Source organism: Mobula hypostoma, chromosome 3 (assembly GCF_963921235.1).
Source record: "Mobula hypostoma chromosome 3, sMobHyp1.1, whole genome shotgun sequence".
Taxonomy (NCBI): Eukaryota; Metazoa; Chordata; class Chondrichthyes; order Myliobatiformes; family Myliobatidae; genus Mobula; species Mobula hypostoma.
The window spans coordinates 43,045,376-43,065,161 of record NC_086099.1 but is presented as its reverse complement, the minus strand read 5'-3'; the positions used below and the strand labels follow the sequence as shown (position 1 = coordinate 43,065,161).

Genomic DNA, 19,786 nt, shown 5'->3' with positions numbered 1-19,786 from the left:
CACTATGACCAGCTGAGGTTCAGCAGGGAAGGATAAAGTCAGGCAGTGCGGTAGTGATAGGGGACTCTTATAGTTCAAGGAGATAGACTGGAGATTCTGCGACCACAAAAGAGACACTAAGATGGTGTGTTGCTGCTGGGTTCTAGGGTCCAGGGTATATTGGAGTGGCTGCACAGATTATTTCAAAGGTGGGGGTGAACAGCTGGAGATCATGGTGCATATTGGCACTAATGACATAAGCAGAAAAGGGGAAGAAGTCCTGTGTAGTGAGTATAAGGAGTTAGGAAAGTAACTGAAGAGAAGGACCTCCAAGGTAGTAATCTCCAAACATGACAGTTTGAAGTGTGGGTATTTTAATGCTAAGAGCAGTACGGGTAAGGGTGATGAACCTGAGAGCATGGATCAGTACATGAAACTACATTGAGGTCATTACACAGACTTGGTTGAGAGAGGGGCAGGAATGGATGATTAATATACCAGGTTTTTGAAGTTTTAGAAAAGATAGAGAAGGTGGCAGGGGGACAGAACAGTCAGGAACAATATCACAGCTGCACTCAGGGGAGACATAATGGAGGGGTCAGACACAGAATCCACTCAATAAGAAGGGTGCAATCACACTGATAGGATTGTACTACAGGATATCCTCCCCCCACTCCACCAGCTACTGGGGCATTTAAGAACAGATATGCAAGTATTAGGGCAATTGTCATGGGGGATTTCAACATTCCTAATATAAACTGGAACTTTCTTAGTGCAAGGGGGCTTAGATGGGGTAGAAGTTGTTAAGTTTATTGAGGAGAGTTTCTTAAATCAGTATGTGGACAGCCCAATGATAGGAAGGGCTGTACTGGACCTGGTGTAGGGTAATGAGCCTGGCCAGGTGACTAACCTTTCAGTGGGTGAGCAGTTAGGGAACAGTGGCCACAACTCCTTAACTTTCAGGATAGCTATAGATACAAATAGGTATGGTCCTTGCAGGAGTGCCTTGGAGTAGGGAAAATTATGAGGGCATTAAGTAGGAACTAAGAATTAATTGGGAACACCTTTTTTCTGACAAGTCCACATCAGACTTGGAGGGTGTTAAAAGATCAATTGCACAGAGTACAGGAAAGGTATGTTCCTGTTAAAGGGAATGACAGGATGAAAAGACAAGAGAACCTTGGATGTCCAGAAAAGTGATGAATTTAGTCAGGGAAAGGGAAAAATATATAAATTTGTTCACATGCTCCTGTTCCAGACTTTTAGAACTATGATTGCACCTTAACCACACAAATAACCAATGCCAACTCTGGTTTGAACTCATTTATACTACATAAGGGACATACATTTTAAAAGATGAACCACGTAACATAACACGCACACCATCTCTCTCATTTGGGATAAAAATTTTATAATGATTTTCAAGTTTTGACCAAACTTAGAACTGCAAGCACACAATATTTAGCTGTTTATCTAGCAGTACACTGTTTTGAAATGACACTGTACATTTTACCAAAAGGAAAAGTTAGGTGAAGTGGTTCAAGTGGACACAAAATTCCTAAAGTGATTATCACCACAATCATGTTTCATTTGGATTCTAACCATCTGTGCCAAAATTATGCACTAATGCCCATGTTTGAAGGAACAAAAGTGAGTGCTTAAAAATCAATGCAAAGCCAGACAATTTTGGCTTATTTTCCTACAGTCTAGTCAGAAAATGAAAGAAAGTTAACATTTCAGCCATTAGTTTCATCACATCTCTTACAAAAGCATCACCATCTGCTGGCACATGGCCAAGTGGTTAAGGTGTTGGACTAGTGATCTGCAGGTCGCAAGTTCGAACCTCAGCTGAGGCAGCCTGTTGTGTCCTTGAGCAAGGCACTTAACCACACATTGCTCCTACACGTTTACAGCCCAGCGGCAGCAGTTGGTGCAGTATGGACAAGACAAGAAGCAAACCCAAAATTTGACCCACTTAAATAGTCATTTTGATTTACCTCCCATTTGCCTTCTGCACTAAATGTTTAATTCGTATCAGTCAGCTACTTACCTTGATACCAACCTTTGGTTAGGAAAGTTCAGTTAGCTTCCAGAAAGAATATAGGAACCAAGTACATCAGTCAACCCAGCGAGTACATGCTCCTTTCATTCAACCAGATCATGGGCAATTTGAAACTGACAAGCATGATCCCATCCAAATTGGACATCAGTGAAGATGAAGCAGCTTTGTGACAGTCAAGACTATTAGTGTCTTCACTAAGCATAATTTCTGGGTTCCCATATTCACACTTCTGTGCTCTTCAGCTTAGTGATCAGTGATCAATGGGAAGCTCACAGATGCAAGGACATAAAGCAACACCAGTACAAGCCCTTTAGCCCATGATGTTATGCTGACCTTTTAACTTACTCCAAGATCAATCTAACCCTTCCCCTCCTACATAGCCCTCCACTTTTCGATCATTCATGTGTCTATGTTTCTTAAATGCCCACAATGTTTTTGCGTCTACCACAACCCTAGGCACCCATGGTCCATGTACCCACCGTATTAAAGAAAAATACTTGCCTCTGACATCACCCCTATACACTCCTCCAATCTTAAAATTATGCTTCCTCATATTAGCCATTTCTGCCCTGGGAAAGTGGCCATCCATTCGAACTATGCCTCTTACCATCTTGTACACCTCTATCAAGTGGTCTCTCATCCTCCATTGCTCCAAGGAGAAAAGCCCTTGCCCACTCAAACTATCCTCAAGACATGCTTAAGCAGCATCCTGTAAATATCCTCAGCACCCTCTCTAAAGCATCCAGAAGTGACAGAACATTCAAAGTATGGTCTAAGCAAGGTTTTAGAGGGATGCAACATTGCACTGCGCCGCTTGAATTCAATCCCTGACTAATGAAGACTATACACCTTAACCTTATCAGCTTGTGAGGCAACTTTGAGGGATTTATGGACATGGACTCCAAGATCCTCCACACTAAGAATCCTGCCATTAACCTTGTATTCTGTTTTCAAGGTCAACCTTCCAAAGTGAATCACGTTATTTTCCTCATTTGAACGCTATGTGCCACTTCAGCCAGCTCTGCAACCTATCAACATCCACTGTAGCCTACCACAACCTTTGACACTATCCACATCTCCTCCAACCTTCATGTCTTCAAACTTACTAACATTCCAATTCCTCCACACAAAAGTCATTTATAAGAATCAGAAAGAGCAGAAGTCACAGAACAGATCCCTGGGGAATACCACTCGTCATCAACTCCAAACAAAATAAACACCATCTACGACCTCCTGCTCCTTTTATGGGCAAGCCAATTCTGAATCCAAACAGCTAAGTTTCCTTGGATCCCATGCCTTCTGACTTTCTGAATGAGCCAACTAAGGCAAAACTAATCAAATGCATTACTGAAGTCCATTGATACCACATCCACCACTCCACCTTCAATGTGCTTTGTCACATTCTTAAAGTAATTAATCAGGCTCATGAGGCACATCCTGCTCCTCACAAAGCCATACTGACTCTCCCTAATCAGACTGCTTCTCCAAAATGCTAAAAATACTGTAAGAATATTATCCAAGAATTTGCCCACCACTTAAACAAGACTCTGGTCTATAATTCCCAGGGATATCCTTACTCCCTTTTTTGAAAAAAGGAATACCACATGCCACCCTCCAATTATCTGATACTACTACTGTGGCCAGTGAGGACAAAAAGATAATTGCCAAAAGGTCAACAATCTCTCTCCTTGCTTCCCACAGTAAACCTGGGGACTTGCCTATCCTAAAGTTCTTCAAAATGTTCCAGCACATTCTCTAACAGAACCATCAATAGATTCCTGAACAGTTTATGTATCGTTATTCCTTTTTGTAATTTAAATCAATTTATTTTTACAGCGCTGCTACAAAACAAATTTCACACAATTATAAACCCGATTCTAAACTGCATCATGTCCCCATACATCCACTAGATGAACCAGGGGTTTTATTTTAAAAGTTAATCTGCAAGATTTGAGATAGCACTGCAGCACCTCATCACTGAATTGCATCTCTGACAAAGTATCTAGTGGCCCTAAACACACAACCAAGGCCTAGATGCTGCCTTCAGAGACAAAAGATGCCCTTTTGGCTGATAAATTTATGAAATCAATTTTGAAGCTGTTTTTAGCAGAGAAAAAATTCTGATTTCATGGTTCTTTGTTTGTAAATCATTGGATTTCACAGCAATTCTAACAAAACTCCTGCCTTCGACTTAGGAATCAGAGTTAAAAGTCAATTTATCATCAAACTACATACATGTCAGGGTATGAGGCCAGGGTAGGTTCCGGTAAGTTTTTTGTTCAGATTGTTTAGTGCAGTGAGAATGCCAGGCAGGATGTTGGAATGCTCCACTTGCAGGATGTGGGAAGTCAGGGAGCCCTCCGGTGTCCCTGACAACGACACCTGCAAGAAGTGCATCCAGCTGCAGCTCCTGACAAACCACATTAGGGAACTGGAGCAGGAGCTGGATGACCTGCGGATCATTCGGGAGAATGAGGAGATTATAGATTGTAGCTACAGGGAGGTAGTTACGCCAAAGGAGCAGAGGACAGGAAATTGGGTCACTGTCAGGCGAGGGAAGAGGAAAGGGCAGGCAGAGCAGGGTTCCCCTGTGGCCATTCACCTCAACAAGTATACCGCATTGGATACTGTTGGGGGGGATGACTTACCTGGGACTAGCTGCAGTAGCTGGATCTCTGGCACTGAGTCTGGCTCTGCAGTGCAGAAGGGAGGGGGGAGAAAGAGGAGAGCGGTAGTGATAGGGGACTCGATAGTTAGAGGTGCAGATAGAAGGTTCTGTGGTCGTGACAGAGAATCCAGGATGGTTTGTTGCCTCCCAGGTGCCAGGGTCAAGGATGTCTCTGATCGATTGCATGACATTCTGAAGTGGGAGGGTGACCAGCCAGATGTCGTGGTGCACATCGGTACCAATGACATAGCAAGGAAGAGTGAAGAGGTCCTGGACAGTGAGTATAGAGAGCTTGGTAGGAAGTTCAAAAGCAGGACCTCGAGGGTGGTAATCTCAGGATTGCTACCTGTGCTAGGTGGCAGTGAGGGTAGGAATAGGATGCTCTGGAGGAGGAACAAGTGGCTGAGGAATTGGTGTAGGGGGCAGGGTTTCAGATTTCAGGATCATTGGGACCTCTTCTGGGGCAGTTGGGACCTGTACAAGAGAGACGGGTTACACTTGAACCACAGAGGGACCAATATCCTTTCAGGGAGGTTTGTTAGTGCTATTGGGGAGGCTTTAAACTAGATTTGCAGGGGGATGGGAACCAGGGTGCCAGAGCTGACAGTGTGGCTGGGGTGAAAATAAATGATGTTGAAAGTTTAAGCAAATCCGCTGATAGAAAGGTTGTGAGTGGTGGTAAAAATCTTCTGAGGTGTATATATTTCAATGCTAGGAGTATTGCGGGGAAGGCGGATGAGTTGAGGGCGTGGATTGACACGTGGAATTATGATGTTGTAGCAATTAGTGAAACTTGGCTACAGGAGGGGCAGGACTGGCAGCTTAATATTCCAGGGTTCCAATGTTTCAGATGTGATCGAGGCAGAGGAATGAAAGGTGGGGGAGTAGCATTGCTTGTTAGGGAAAATATTACAGCAGTGCTCAGGCAGGACAGATTAGAGGGCTTGTCTACTGAGTCCTTATGGGTGGAGCCGAGAAACAGGAAACGTATGGCCACATTAGTGGGATTGTATTACAGACCACCCAATAGTCAACGAGACTTGGAAGAGCAAATCTGCAGAGAGATAGCAGGCAACTGCAGGAAACAAAGTTGTGGTGGTAGGGGATTTTAATTTTCCATACATTGATTGAGACTCCCATACTGTTAGGGGTCTAGATGGTTTAGAGTTTGTAAAATGTGTTCGGGAAAGTTTTCTAAATCAATATATAGAGGGACCAACTAGAGGGGATGCAATATTGGATCTCCTGTTAGGTAACAAATTAGGGCAAGTGACAGAAGTCTGTGTAGGGGAGCACTTTGGTTCCAGTGATCATAACACCATTAGTTTCAATTTGATCATGGACGAGGATAGATCTGGTCCTAGGGTTGAGGTTTTGAACTGGAAGAAGGCCAAATTTGAAGAAATGAGAAAGGATCTAAAAAGCGTGGATTGGGACAGGTTGTTCTCTGGCAAAGATGTGATTGGTAGGTGGGAAGCATTCAAAGGGGAAATTTTGAGAGTGCAGAGTTTGTATGTTCCCGTCAGGATTAAAGGCAAATTGAATAGGAATAAGGAACCTTGGTTCTCAAGGGATACTGCAACTCTGATAAAGAAGAAGAGGGAGTTGTATGAAATGTATAGGAAACAGGGGGTAAATCAGGTGCTTGAGGAGTATAAGAAGTGCAAAAAAATACTTAAGAAAGAAATCAGGAGGGCTAAAAAGACATGAGGTTGCCTTGGCAGTCAAAGTGAAGGATAATCCAAAGAGCTTTTACAAGTATATTAAGAGCAAAAGGATTGTAAGGGATAAAATTGGTCCTCTTGAAGATCAGAGTGGTCGGCTTTGTGCGGAACCAAAGGAAATGGGGGAAATCTTAAATAGGTTTTTTGCGTCTGTATTTACTAAGGAAGCTGGCATGAAATCAATGGAATTGAGGGAATCAAGTAGTGAGACCATGGAAACTGTACAGATTAAAAAGGAGGTGCTTGCTCTCTTGAGGAAAATTAAAGTGGATAAATCCCCGGGACCTGACAGAGTGTTCCCTCGGACCCTGAAGGAGACTAGTGTTGAAATTGCGGGGGCCCTGGCAGAAATATTTAAAATGTCGCTGTCTACGGGTGAAGTGCTGGAGGATTGGAGAGTGGATCATGTTGTTCCGTTGTTTTAAAAAGGATCGAAAAGTAATCCAGGAAATTATAGGCCGGTGAGTTTAATGTCGGTAGTAGTTAAGTTATTGGAGGGAGTACTAAAAGACAGAATCTACAAGCATTTGGATAGACAGGGGCTTATTAGGGAGAGTCAACATGGCTTTGTGCATGGTAGGTCATGTTTGACCAATCTGTTGGAGTTTTTCGAGGAGGTTACCAGGAAAGTGGATGAAGGGAAGGCAGTGGATATTGTCTACATGGACTTCAGTAAGGCCTTTGACAAGGTCCCGCATGGGAGGTTAGTTAGGAAAATTCAGTCACTAGGTATACATGGAGAGGTGGTAAATTGGATTAGACATTGGCTCGATGGAAGAAGCCAGAGAGTGGTGGTAGAGAATTGCTTCTCTGAGTGGAGGCCTGTGACTAGTGGTGTGCCACAGGGATCAGTGCTGGGTCCATTGTTATTTGTCATCTATATCAATGATCTGGATGATAATGTGGTAAATTGGATCAGCAAGTTTGCTGATACAAAGATTGGAGGTGTAGTAGACAGTGAGGAAGGTTTTCAGAGCCTGCAGAGGGACTTGGTCCAGCTGGAAAAATGGGCTGAAAAATGGCAGATGGAGTTTAATACCGACAAGTGTGAGGTATTGCACGTTGGAAGGACAAACCAACGTAGAACATACAGGGTTAATGGTAAGGCACTGAGGAGTGCAGTGGAACAGAGGGATCTGGGAATACAGATACAAAATTCCCTAAAAGTGTCGTCACAGGTAGATAGGGTCATAAAGAGAGCTTTTGGTACATTGGCCTTTATTAATCGAAGTATTGAGTATAAGAGCTGGAAGGTTATGATGAGGTTGTATAAGGCATTGGTGAGGCCGAATCTGGAGTATTGTGTTCAGTTTTGGTCACCAAATTACAGGAAGGATATAAATAAGGTTGAAAGAGTGCAGAGAAGGTTTACAAGGATGTTGCCGGGACTTGAGAAACTCAGTTACAGAGAAAGGTTGAACAGGTTAGGACTTTATTCCCTGGAGCGTAGAAGAATGAGGGGAGATTTGATAGAGATATATAAAATTATGATGGGTATAGATAGAGTGAATGCAAGCAGGCTTTTTCCACTGAGGCAAGGGGAGAAAAAAACCAGAGGTCATGGGTTAAGGGTGAGGGGGGAAAAGTTTAAAGGGAACATTAGGGGGGGCTTCTTCACACAGAGAGTGGTGGGAGTATGGAATGAGCTGCCAGACGAGGTGGTAAATGCGGGTTCTTTTTTAACATTTAAGAATAAATTGGACATATACATGGATGGGAGGTGTATAGAGGGATATGGTCCGTGTGCAGGTCAGTGGGACTAGGCAGAAAATGGTTCGGCACAGCCAAGAAGGGCCAAAAGGCCTGTTTCTGTGCTGTAGTTTCTATGGTTTCTATGTACATTCATGTAGAATTAGATAGCATGCCTGCAGGGTTAGTGCTTTGTTCAGGGTGTCAAATGTGGGAATATTGGGAGACCTCCAGCCTCCCTGATGACCACATCTGCGCCAGGTGCACTGAGATGCAGCTCCTCAGAGACCGTGTTAGGGATCTGCAGCAGCAGCTTGATGACCTACTGCTTATCAGGGAAAGTGAAGAGGTGATAGACAGGAGCTACAGGGAGGTAGTCATCCCTAGGCTACAGGGGTCAGAAAACTGGGTCACTGTCAAGAGAGGGAAGGGAAATGCCCGGATAGTGGAGAGCACCCCTGTGGCTGTCCCCCTCAGCAACAAATATCTTGTTCTGGATGCTGTTGAGGGGGATGACCTGACAGGGGACGCCCACAGTGACCGGGTCTCTGGCACTGAGCCTGGCGCTGTTGTGCAGGATAGAAGGAGGGAGAAGAGAAATGCAGTAGTCATGGGGGATTCCATAGTCAGGGGAACAGACAGGAGATTCTGTGAGCCTGACAGAGATACCCGCATGGTGTGTTGCCTCCCAGCTGCCAGGGTACGGGATGTCTCGGATCAGGTCCTGAATATTCTAAAGGGGGAGGGTGAGCAGCCAGTTGTCTTGGTACATGTTGGTACCAATGACATAGATAGGACAAAGGAGGAGGTCCTGAAGAGAGATTTCCAGGAGTTAGGAAGCAAGCTGAGAAGCAGGACCTCCAGGGTAGTAATCTCGGGATTGCTACCTGTGCCACGTGCTAGCGAGGGCAAGAGTAGTCAGATCAGGCAGATGAATGCCTGGCTGAGAGACTGGTGTAGGGGGCAGGGCTTCAGATTCTTGGATAATTGGGATCTCTTCTGGGGGAAGTATGACCTGTTCAAAAAGGACAGGTTACACCTGAACCCGAAAGGGACCAATATCCTGGCGGGAAAGTTTAATAGAGCTGTTAGGGAGGGTTTAAACTAATTTGGCAGGGGGATGGGAACCGGCATGATAGAGCGGAAGAGGGGGAAAAACAGAAATAAGTCTAAGATAGTGAGCAGTAAAGATGTCAGAAAAGACAGGCAGGTGATGGGGCAAATGTGTAGCCATTGGGATGAGTTGCAGTGCAATCAAAGCAAAAAGTATCAAATACTGGTCTTAAGGTGTTGTACTTAAATGCACATAGCACAAGGAATAAAGTGGATGATCTTGTTGTACAGCTACAGATTGGCAGGTATGATATTGTGGCCATCACTGAGACCTGGCTAAAGGATGCATGTCTCTGGGAGCTGAACGTCCAAGGATACACGGTGTATCGGAAGGATAGGAAGGTAGGCAGAGGGGGAGGCGTGGCTTTATTGGCAAGAAATGATATTAAATCATTAGATATAGGATCGGAAGGTGCAGAATCTTTATGGGTTGAGCTAAGAAATAGCAGGGTAAAAGGACCCTGATGGCAGTTATTTATAGGCCTCCAAACAGCTGCAGGGATGTGGACTACAAATTACAACTGGAAATAGAAAAGGCTTGTCAGAAGGGCAGTGTTATGATCATTGTGGGGGATTTTAACATGCGAGTGGATTGGGAAAAATCAGGTCAGCACTGGATCTCAAGAGAGAGAATTTGCAGAATGTCTGCGAGATGGCTTTTTAGAACAGCTTGTTGTTGAGCCCACTAGGGGATCGGCTGTACTGGATTGGTATTGTGTAATGAAGCGGAGGTGATTAGAGAGATTGAGGTGAAGGAACCCTTAGGAGGCAGTGATCATAACATGATTGAGTTCACGGTGAAATTAGAAAAAGAGAAGCCGAAATCTATGTGTCGGTATTTCAGTGGAGTAAAGGAAATTACAGTGGCATGAGAGAGGAACTGGCCAAACCTGACTGGAAAGGGACACTGGCGGAAAAGACAGAAGAGCAGCAGAGCAGCAGTGGCTGGAGTTTATGCGAGAAATGAAGAATGTGCAAGACAGGTATATTCCAAAAAAGAAGAAATTTTCGAGTGGAAAAAGGATGCAACCGTGGTTGACAAGAGAAGTCAAAGCCAAAGTTAAAGCAAAGGAGAGGGCATACAAGGAAGCAAAAATTCATGGGAAGACAGAGGATTGGAAAGTTTTTAAAACCTTACAAAAGGAAACCAAGAAGGTCATTAAGAGAGAAAAGATTAACTATGAAAGGAAGCTAGCAAATAATATCAAAGAGGATACCAAAAGCTTTTTCAAGTATATAAAGAGTAAACGACAGGTGAAAGTAGATATAGGACCGATAGAAAATGATGCTGGAGAAATTGCAATGGGAGATAAGGAGATGGCAGAGGAACTGAACGAGTATTTTGCATCAGTCTTCACTGAGGAAGACATCAGCAGTATACCGGACACTCAAGGGTGGCAGGGAAGAGAAGTGTGCGCAGTCACAATTACGACAGAGAAAGTACTCAGGAAGCTGAAAAGGCTAAAGGTAGATAAGTCTCCTGGACCAGATGGAATGCACCCTCGTGTTCTGAAGGAAGTAGCTGTGGAGATTGCGGAGGCATTAGCGATGATCTTTCAAAAGTCGATAGATTCTGGTGTGGTTCCGGAAGACTGGATGATTGCAAATGTCACTCCGCTATTTAAGAAGGGGGCAAGGAAGCAAAAAGGAAACTATAGACCTGTTAGCTTGACATCGGTGGTTGGGAAGTTGTTGGAGTAGATTGTCAAGGATGAGGTTACAGAGTACCTGGAGGCATATGACAAGATAGGCAGAACTCAGCATGGATTCCTTAAATGAAAATCCTGCCTTACAAACCTATTACAATTTTTTGAGGAAATTACCAGTAGGCTAGACAAGGGAGATGTAGTGGATGTTGTATATTTGGATTTTCAGAAGGCCTTTGACAAGGTGCCACACATGAGGCTACTTAACAAGAGCCCATGGAATTACAGGAAAGTTACATACGTGGATAGAGCGTTGGCTGATTGGCAGGAAACACAGAGTGGGAATAAAGGGATCCTATTCTGGTTGGCTGCTGGTTACCAGTGGTGTTCCACAGGGATCAGTGTTGGGGCCGCTTCTTTTTACATTGTACATCAACAATTTGGATTATGGAATAGATGGCTTTGTGGCTAAGTTTGCTGACGATACGAAGATAGGTGGAGGGGCCAGTAGTGCTGAGGAAACTGAGAGTCTGCAGAGAGACTTGGATAGATTGGAAGAATGGGCAAAGAAGTGGCAAATGAAGTACAATGTTGGGAAGTGTATGGTTATGCACTTTGGCAGAAAAAATAAACGGGCAGACTGTTATTTAAATGGGGAAAGAATTCAAAGTTCTGAGATGCAACGGGACTTGGGAGTCCTCGTACAGGATACCCTTAAAGTTAACCTCCAGGTTGAGTCGGTAGTGAAGAAGGCAAATGCAATGTTGGCATTCATTTCTAGAGGAATAGAGTATAGGAGCAGGGATGTGACGTTGAGCCTCTATAAGGCGCTGGTGAGACCTCACTTGGAGTACTGTGGGCAGTTTGGGTCTCCTTATTTAAGAAAGGATGTGCTGACGTTGGAGAGGGTACAGAGAAGATTCACTAGAATGATTCTGGGAATGAGAGGGTTAACATATGAGGAACGTTTGTCCGCTCTTGGCCTGTATTCCTTGGAGTTTAGAAGAATGAGGGGACACCTCATAGAAACATTTCGAATGTTAAAAGGCATGGACAGAGTAGATGTGGCAAAGTTGTTTCCCATGACGGGGGAGTCTAGTACGATAGGGCATGACTTAAGGATTGAAGGGCGCCCATTCAGAACAGAAATGCGAAGGAATTTTTTTAGTCAGAGGGTGGTGAATCTATGGAATTTGTTGCCACGGGCAGCAGTGGAGGCCGAGTCATTGGGTGTATTTAAGGCACAGATTGATAGGTATCTGAGTAGCCGGGGCATCAAAGTTATGGTGAGAGGGCGGGGGAGTGGGACTAAATAGGAGAAAATGGATCAGCTCATGATAAAATGGCAGAGCAGACTCGATGGGCCGAATGGCCTACTTCTGCTCCTTTGTCTTATGGTCTTATGTCATATACAACCCTGACATTCAATCGCAGTAAATAGAATCAAAGACTGCACTTAACAGGGCAGCCAAAAAAAAGTGTTTAAAAAAATATCAAACTGTGCAAATACAAAAGGAAAAAAAATAAAATGATAATAAATAAGCAAGAGAACATGAGCTGAAGTGTCCTTGAATGCGAGTCCAAAGGTTGTGAATAGTTCAGTAATTGAATGAGAAGTTATACACTCTGATTCAAGAGTCTGATGTTCAAGGGGTAATAAATGTTCCTGAACCTGATGGGTAAGGGTCTTGAGGCTCCTGTACCTTCTTCCTGATGGCAACAGCGAGAAGAGAGCATGGCCTGGATGGTGCAAGATCACTGAAGGATGTTGCTTTCCTGCAACAGCACTCCAAGTGAATATGCCCAATAGCAGAGAGGGCCTTACTTGTGATGGACTGGGCCATTTCCACTACTTTTTGTGGGCTATTCCGTACAAGAGCATTGGTGTTTCCATACCAGGCCACGATGCAGCCAGTCAATATACTCTCAACTACACATCTATAGAAGTTTGTCAAAATGTAGATGTCATGCCAAATCTGTGCAAAACTTTTGAAAAAAACGCTGCACTGCTTTGCAATTGCAGTTACATGCTGGACCTGGGACAGATCCTGTGAAACTGTAACACTAAAGAATTTAAAGCTGCTGATCCCTGATGAGGAGGGGTCATGGACCTCCAATTTCCTCCTCCTGAGATCAATCATCTCCTTTGTCCAGCTGGCATCGAGAGGCGCTGTCGTTTTAGCACAACTCAGCCAGATTTTCAATTCCCTTTTATATGCTGATTCATCACATCAACAACAGTAGTGGCATCAGCAAGCTTTCTTAAATATGGCATTGGAGCTGTGCTAAGCCTCACAGTCATGAGTATAAAGCGAGAAGAGTAGGGTCTAAGCACACAGCCTCGTCTGCTTACGGACAGTGTTGATGGACAATGTGGAGGATATGTTATTGCCATTCCAAACTGACTGGGGTCATTAACTATTTATGTGAAATACACAAGTACATACAATCTTGATCAAGACAAATGTGTTCTATGTAAATTCATGATGGATTTCTTGAACAGTATTTTTTTTAAACAAAGTTCCTGTAGAGTTAAAAATGTTCTTTAGAGTACTTTTTTTTAAAAACTTAGAAATGAATTGACAAAGCTTCCGTTCAGATGTGGTCCATATCTTTCAGGACAGAAATAAGCATTTCAACCCCTTTAACCTATATTGTTCTATTGTATTCACTCTAATCTGTAGCTTGTTCATTTGATACTTTTCCTCATCCTTGTTTAACAAATGATTTATAGTCTGATTAAAAAGTCTTACAAACAATTTTTTTTATATAAAAAGTTGTTGCTGGCAAAAATCAGAATTTTTTGCCAACCTCTTCGCCTTTGAAGTTGGTGGTGAATTACCACCACCTAATGATGCGGCCCTGGTGAAGCTATTCCAGCATGTCGGGCAGCTGACTGAAGAAAGACCTTTGTCTCCAGCAGCCACGGTTCACCCCTGGCTTCTGGCTCTGTGAATTTGTATGTTCTTCCTGTGACCGTGTGGGTTTCCCCCAGGTTCTCCAATTCCCTCATTCCAAAGACATGGTTGGTAGATTAGCCAAATGTACAAAAAAACAAGGGACAGAATTTGAAGGTGGTGGTGGGGGAGCAAATTAATGTAGAATTAGTTTAATTGGGTACTTTTAGTCATTGAAAAGTAGAGCACAAAAACAGACCCTTCAGTCCATCTAGTCCATGATGAACTCTTTTAAACTGCCTACTCCCATTGACCTGCACTGGGAGCATAGCCCTCCATACCTCTACCATCCATGTACCTATACAAATTTCACTTAAACTTTGAAATTGAGCTCGCGTGCACCACTTGTGCCGGCAGCTCATTTCATACTCACAACTCTCCAAGTGAAGAAGCTTCCCCGCATGTTTCCCTTAAACTTTTCACCTTTCACCCTTAACCCTTGTAGTCTCACCCAACCTCAGTGGAAAAAGCCTGCTTGCATTTACCTATCTATACACCCAATTTTGTACATCTCTATCAAATCTTCTCTCAAACTTCTACGTCCTAAGGAATACAGTCCTAACCTATTCAATTTTTCCTTACAACTCAGGTCCTCCAGGCCTGACAACATCCTTGTAAAACTTAATTACATCTTTCCTGTAGATAGGTGACCAAACCTGCACACAATACTCCAAATTAAGCCTCACCAATGTCTTATACAACTTAAATGTAACATCCCATCCCCAATGTACCAAAGATTTCTTTATGACCCTTATCTATCTGTAACAATTAATTTCAATTAATTACAGACCTGCATTCCCAGATCCTTTTGTTTGACCACACTCAGTGCCCGACAGTTCACTGTGTAAGACCTACACTGGTTGGTCCTACCGTAGTGTAACATCTCGCACTTGCCTGCATTAAATTCCATCTGCTATTTTTCAAACCATTTCTCCAGCCGGTCCTAATCCTTCTGCAAGTCATGACAGCCTTTCTCACTGTCCAGTACACCCCCAATCTTAATGTCATCTGCAAATTTGCTAATCCAGTTAACACATTATCATCCAGATCGTTGATATTGATGACAAACAAAATAAACCCAGCACCAATCCTTGAGGCAGTCTGCTTGTCACAGACCTCCAGTCAGAGAGGCAACTATCTAATACCCTCTCTCTGGTTTCTCACACAGAGCCAATGTCTAATCCAATTTACTACTCCATCTTGAAAGCTGGCCAACTGAATCTTCTTGATCAACCTCCCATGGAGGACCTTGTCAAATGCCTTGCAAAGTCCATGTAGGCAACTTCCACTGCGTTGCCTTCATCCACTTTCCCGGTAACTTCTTTGAAAAATTAAGATCAGTTAGATACGACCTACCACACATGAAGCCATGCTGACAATCCTCAATCTGTCCATCTCTATCCAGTCTCTAAGAATACCTTCCAATAACTTTCCTACAACTGATGTCAGACTCACCAGCCTATAATTTCCTGGGTTATTCTCAGAACCATTTTTAAAACAGCAGAACAACATTGGCCATCCTCAAATCCTCTGGCACCTCCCCTGTCACCAAGGATGATTTTACACATCTCTGCAAGGGCCTCATCAATTTGTGCATCTACCTTCTGTAGGGTCTGAGGGAACACCTTGTCTGGCCCTGGGGATTTATCCACCCCGATTTGCCACAGGGTGGCAAGCAACTCCTCCCCTAGTCTATTTAGTGTCCATTAAGTTGATGCCACTTTGCTTCACCTATAGACTGCATCCGTCTCCTGAGTAAATACAGCTGTGAAGAACTGATTTAAGATCTCCCTCACCTGTTTTGGCACCTGTTTTGGCTCCACACGCGCATTACCATTCCGATCTCCAGAGGACCAATTTTGTCCCTTGCAATCCTTTTGCTCTTAACACATCTGTAGAATCCCTGAGGATTCTCCCTCACCTTGTCTGTTTGAGCAACCTCATGCCTTCTTTCAGCTCTGATTTCTTCCAATGTTCTTTTGCCTATGCCTGCTATTTACGTCCTTCTTTCCTTAACAAGGCCTGATTATCTACTGAAAACCAAGGTTCTCTACACTTAACTTTATCTTTTATTCTGACAGGCTCATACAAGCTTTATAATCTAAAACCTTCACCATTCCCATTCTTGTTTCCTCTCACTCTTTTTCTTATCTGCCTATCACCTCCCTCTGGTGCTCCTCCCCCTTCCTCCATAGTCTTCTGTCCTCTCCCAGATTCCCCTTTCTCCAGCCTTTTACCTCTTCCACCAATCAACTTCCCAGCTCTTAACTTCACCCCTCCCAGTTTCACCTATCACATTACACTTCATCCTCCCCTCCAGCCACCATAATACATTTTATTCCGACTTCCTTTCCAATCCTGAAGTCCCAGCCCAAAACATCTACTGTTCACTCTTCACATCTACATGGTCTGCTGAGTTTGTCCAGCACTTTGTGTGCACCACTAGGATATTTGCCCCCTTCCAGTTCAGGTGCAAACCATCTCTTCTGTACAGGTCCCACCTTCCCTGGTAGAGCACAATGATCCAAAAATCTTATCCACTCCCTCTTTAGGCATGTGTTAATCTTATTTCTGTATAATCTTCCTATTTTAGGCTCACTGCCAAAGACCTAATCGTTGACTTTCTTCTGCTAGGTTATTCCCCCATTCCAAACAGTATCCAAAGTAATATACCTTTTGTTGAGGGGGTTGCCACAAAGGTACTCTTCACTTGCTACTTAACCTCTTACCCCTTACTGTCACCCAGTTTCCTGTGTGCTGCACCTTGGATGTAACTACCTCTCTACATGTCCAATCTATCACCCCTCAGCAGAGTTCATCCCGTTCCATAACACAGATCATTAGAAACTGCAGCCAGATACAATTCTCACTGGTGTAGTCATCAGGGGCACTGGTGTCCTCCCTGCCTTCCCACATCCTGCAAGAGGCACATTCCATATCCTGCCTGCAATCTCTATTGTTCTAAATGAGCAAATGTAAGGGGGGGGGGGGGGGAGAAGAGAGAACCTTCTCTGGCTAAAGCCTCAAAAAGCAAAGCCTCACAATCTCCACTCTGTCCACTCCAACAATGGCTGCTCTGTTTGCCCCACTTTATTTAATTTCTTCTTGTCAATCAATCCCAAATGCCGAATGGCTGTTACTCAAAGTGGCAAACTGTTGCGAGTCACTGTCTTTTTGTACTTAAATCCAACCTGAGTGAGTTGCATCTTCTCTGGCTTCCAATGTCCAATTGAGAGCTACTGTGGATTCGGTTGATTGAAGGACCCATGTCTGTGTTATAGGACTTTATGATGAGCGAAAGGTAATGCATTCAATGTCATGATGCAACTTCCGCCATCTCCAACAGGATTCCACCACTGACCACATCTTCCCCTTCCCTCCCATATCCTCTTTCTGCAGTGATCACTCTCCACGATTCCCTGGTTCCTTCAGGCACATCCCTGCAAATGCACTGTTAAACCCGGCCCTTTACCACATTCCTCATCAACAGTCAGGGCTCGAAAGAATCCTCCTCGGTGAGGCATTGTTTCACATATGAATCTATAGGTGTTATTTATTGCAACCAATGCTGCTGGTGCAGTCTCCTCTATAATTAGAATCAGGTTTATTATCACAAACTTGTACGTTGTGAAATTTGCACTGTGCCAGCAAATGAGGCAATGATGTAGTGTTCATGGACCACTCAAAAATCTGAATGCAGGGGGAAGCAGTTATTCCTGAATTGTTGAATATGGGTCGTTAAGGCTCCTTCCAGATATTAAGAAGAGGATGTGTTCCAGATGGTGAGTTTCCAAGGCCTCTTGAAGATGTCCTCAGTGGTGGGAAGGGGTTGTGCCAGTGATGGAACTTGCTGAGTCCACATCTCTCTGCAGTCTCTTGTGATCCTGTGCCTCAGAGTCTCTATACCAGGTGTGAAGCAACCAGTTAAAATGCTCTCCACCGTGCACTGTATCTCCTCAAACTCCTAACGAAGTAGAGCTGCTGGCATACCTTCATGATTGCTGAGACTAACACTGATTGGGGTCTGCTTTACTGAGCTTCTTTATTCCTTCTGCTGTCCAGGCCAGGACCTCCCAGTGGTCAGGTGTCCCAATTCCATTTCCTGTCTATATACCTCAAGGTTGCGTGCAAGTTGTTGTTAAGGAGAATGTTGTGTTTATTTGTCAGGGGATTGATTTCAAGGGCCACAAGGTAATACTGCAGCTCTATAAAACCCTGGTTAAACCACATGAAGTATTCTGCTCAGTTCTGGTTGCCTCATTTTAGGAGGGATGTGGATTTATTACGAGATGTCAGAGGCAAGTGTTTTTATTTATTTTTTTTTTAATAAAGTAGTGGGTGCATGGAATGCGCTACCAGGGGTGGTGGTAGAGGCAAATACATGAATAGCATTTAAGAAGCAATTAAGAAAAAAAAACAGGCACATGGATGGTAGAAAAAAAAATGGAGAGCTATGAAGCGGGTGGGGGGGGGAAGGTTAGATTGACCTCAGTTAAAACATCAGCATAGGCCAAACAGGCTGTACTGTGCTATAATGAAGAGAAGCCATTTCTGAATCATTGAATGTGGGTCTTGAGACTCCTGTACCTCCTTCCTGATGAGAAAAGTTCATGTCCTAGATAAGGGTCCTTAAAGATAGGTGCCACCTTCTTGAAGCATCGTTTCTTGAAAATATCTTTGATGGTAGGGAGGGTTGTGCCTGTGATGGAGCTGGCTTAACATACAACCCTCTGTAACCTCTTACCATCCCTGTACACTGAAACTGGTTGCATCACAGTCTGTCAGAATATTCTCTACCTACATCTATAGAAATTTGTAAGAATCTTCAGTGACATAGCAAATTCTCAGTTTCCTAATGAAGTATATATAGTCATTGGCATGCTTCCACACAAGTAGTCATTTCTGGTGTTCTGATCAACAGTCATCACTTGGAGAAAGATTATCATTGTGGAAATGTTCCATACAAGTTGATGTTTGCTTCAAATTAGCAGTACTTCCTTATGAATAGAGGCATGCTACAATGGAGAAGGAAGATAATGACAACAAAATACAGGGAACACCTAACTGGGCCAAAGAAGAGATAACCTGCATGTTGGTTGATGTCAAAAATGAACATTCTGATCCAAAACATTCGATAACAAGAACAAGAAAGAATTAGACCTTATAAAAACAATATTAGTTCACTGTTGACCTATGTATACTAACCTTGCGTGTATCTACAGAAGCAAAGACTTTTCCAAGGGAGTTATGGCAACTAGTTCCATGAGCAGCAAAAGCAATTTCTTCTAACCATACAGGAACTTCTTGCTGTGCCTATAGAAGCAATTAAGTATAATTATTAAACTGCATCATCATTGACAAACACTACAAACCTTTTTTTTAAAAAAACATGGTTTCATTCAATCTGTATTCTTATAACCCACAAACAAAAAATACTTAATATGTTCATAAGATTAAATGCAAGAGGAATAGGATAGGCTGTCAACCCCATGAGCCTGTTCTATCAGTAAGAATCATGGCTGGTTCAGCATTCTTCAAATCTAAATTTCTGCCCCATCCCCCAGGAAACAGAGGAATAGACCAGTTGCAGCTAGATGTGCAGTTTAAATTAGTATTATGGTCAGCACAGGCATCATAGCTGAAGAGTCTGCTCCTGAGCTGTGGCATTCTAGGTCCTAACCTTTCCTCAAAAGGACAATCTCCAAGTACCAGCATCATCCTATTGAACCTTCTCTGAAATAATCCAAGGGACGAAACATCCATACACACCTTTCACAGTTGCAGTAAAACTTCCCTACATTTATATTGTAACCTACTTGAAATGAGGTCCAACATTCCATTAGCTTCCCCAATTACTTGTTGCTTTGTGCACAAGGACTGAACTGTTGCAGTTTCCAACAAATTCCATAGTAATACTAGTGTCTAGTTCATTCTCCCAAAGTGAACTT

General features: G+C 43.4%; 1 protein-coding gene across 2 annotated transcripts in view; it reads right to left on the bottom strand.

The window, feature by feature from the left end:
- The window catches only part of ddx4 (DEAD (Asp-Glu-Ala-Asp) box polypeptide 4), an 85,230-nt gene that overhangs the window by 597 nt on the left and 64,847 nt on the right, over nucleotides 1-19,786 (bottom strand). For both annotated transcript variants that reach the window (XM_063042939.1, XM_063042940.1), the window contains exon 17: nucleotides 19,044-19,151. In XM_063042939.1, the coding sequence (XP_062899009.1) occupies nucleotides 19,044-19,151 (108 nt within the window). The remainder of the gene's footprint in view (nucleotides 1-19,043; nucleotides 19,152-19,786) is intronic.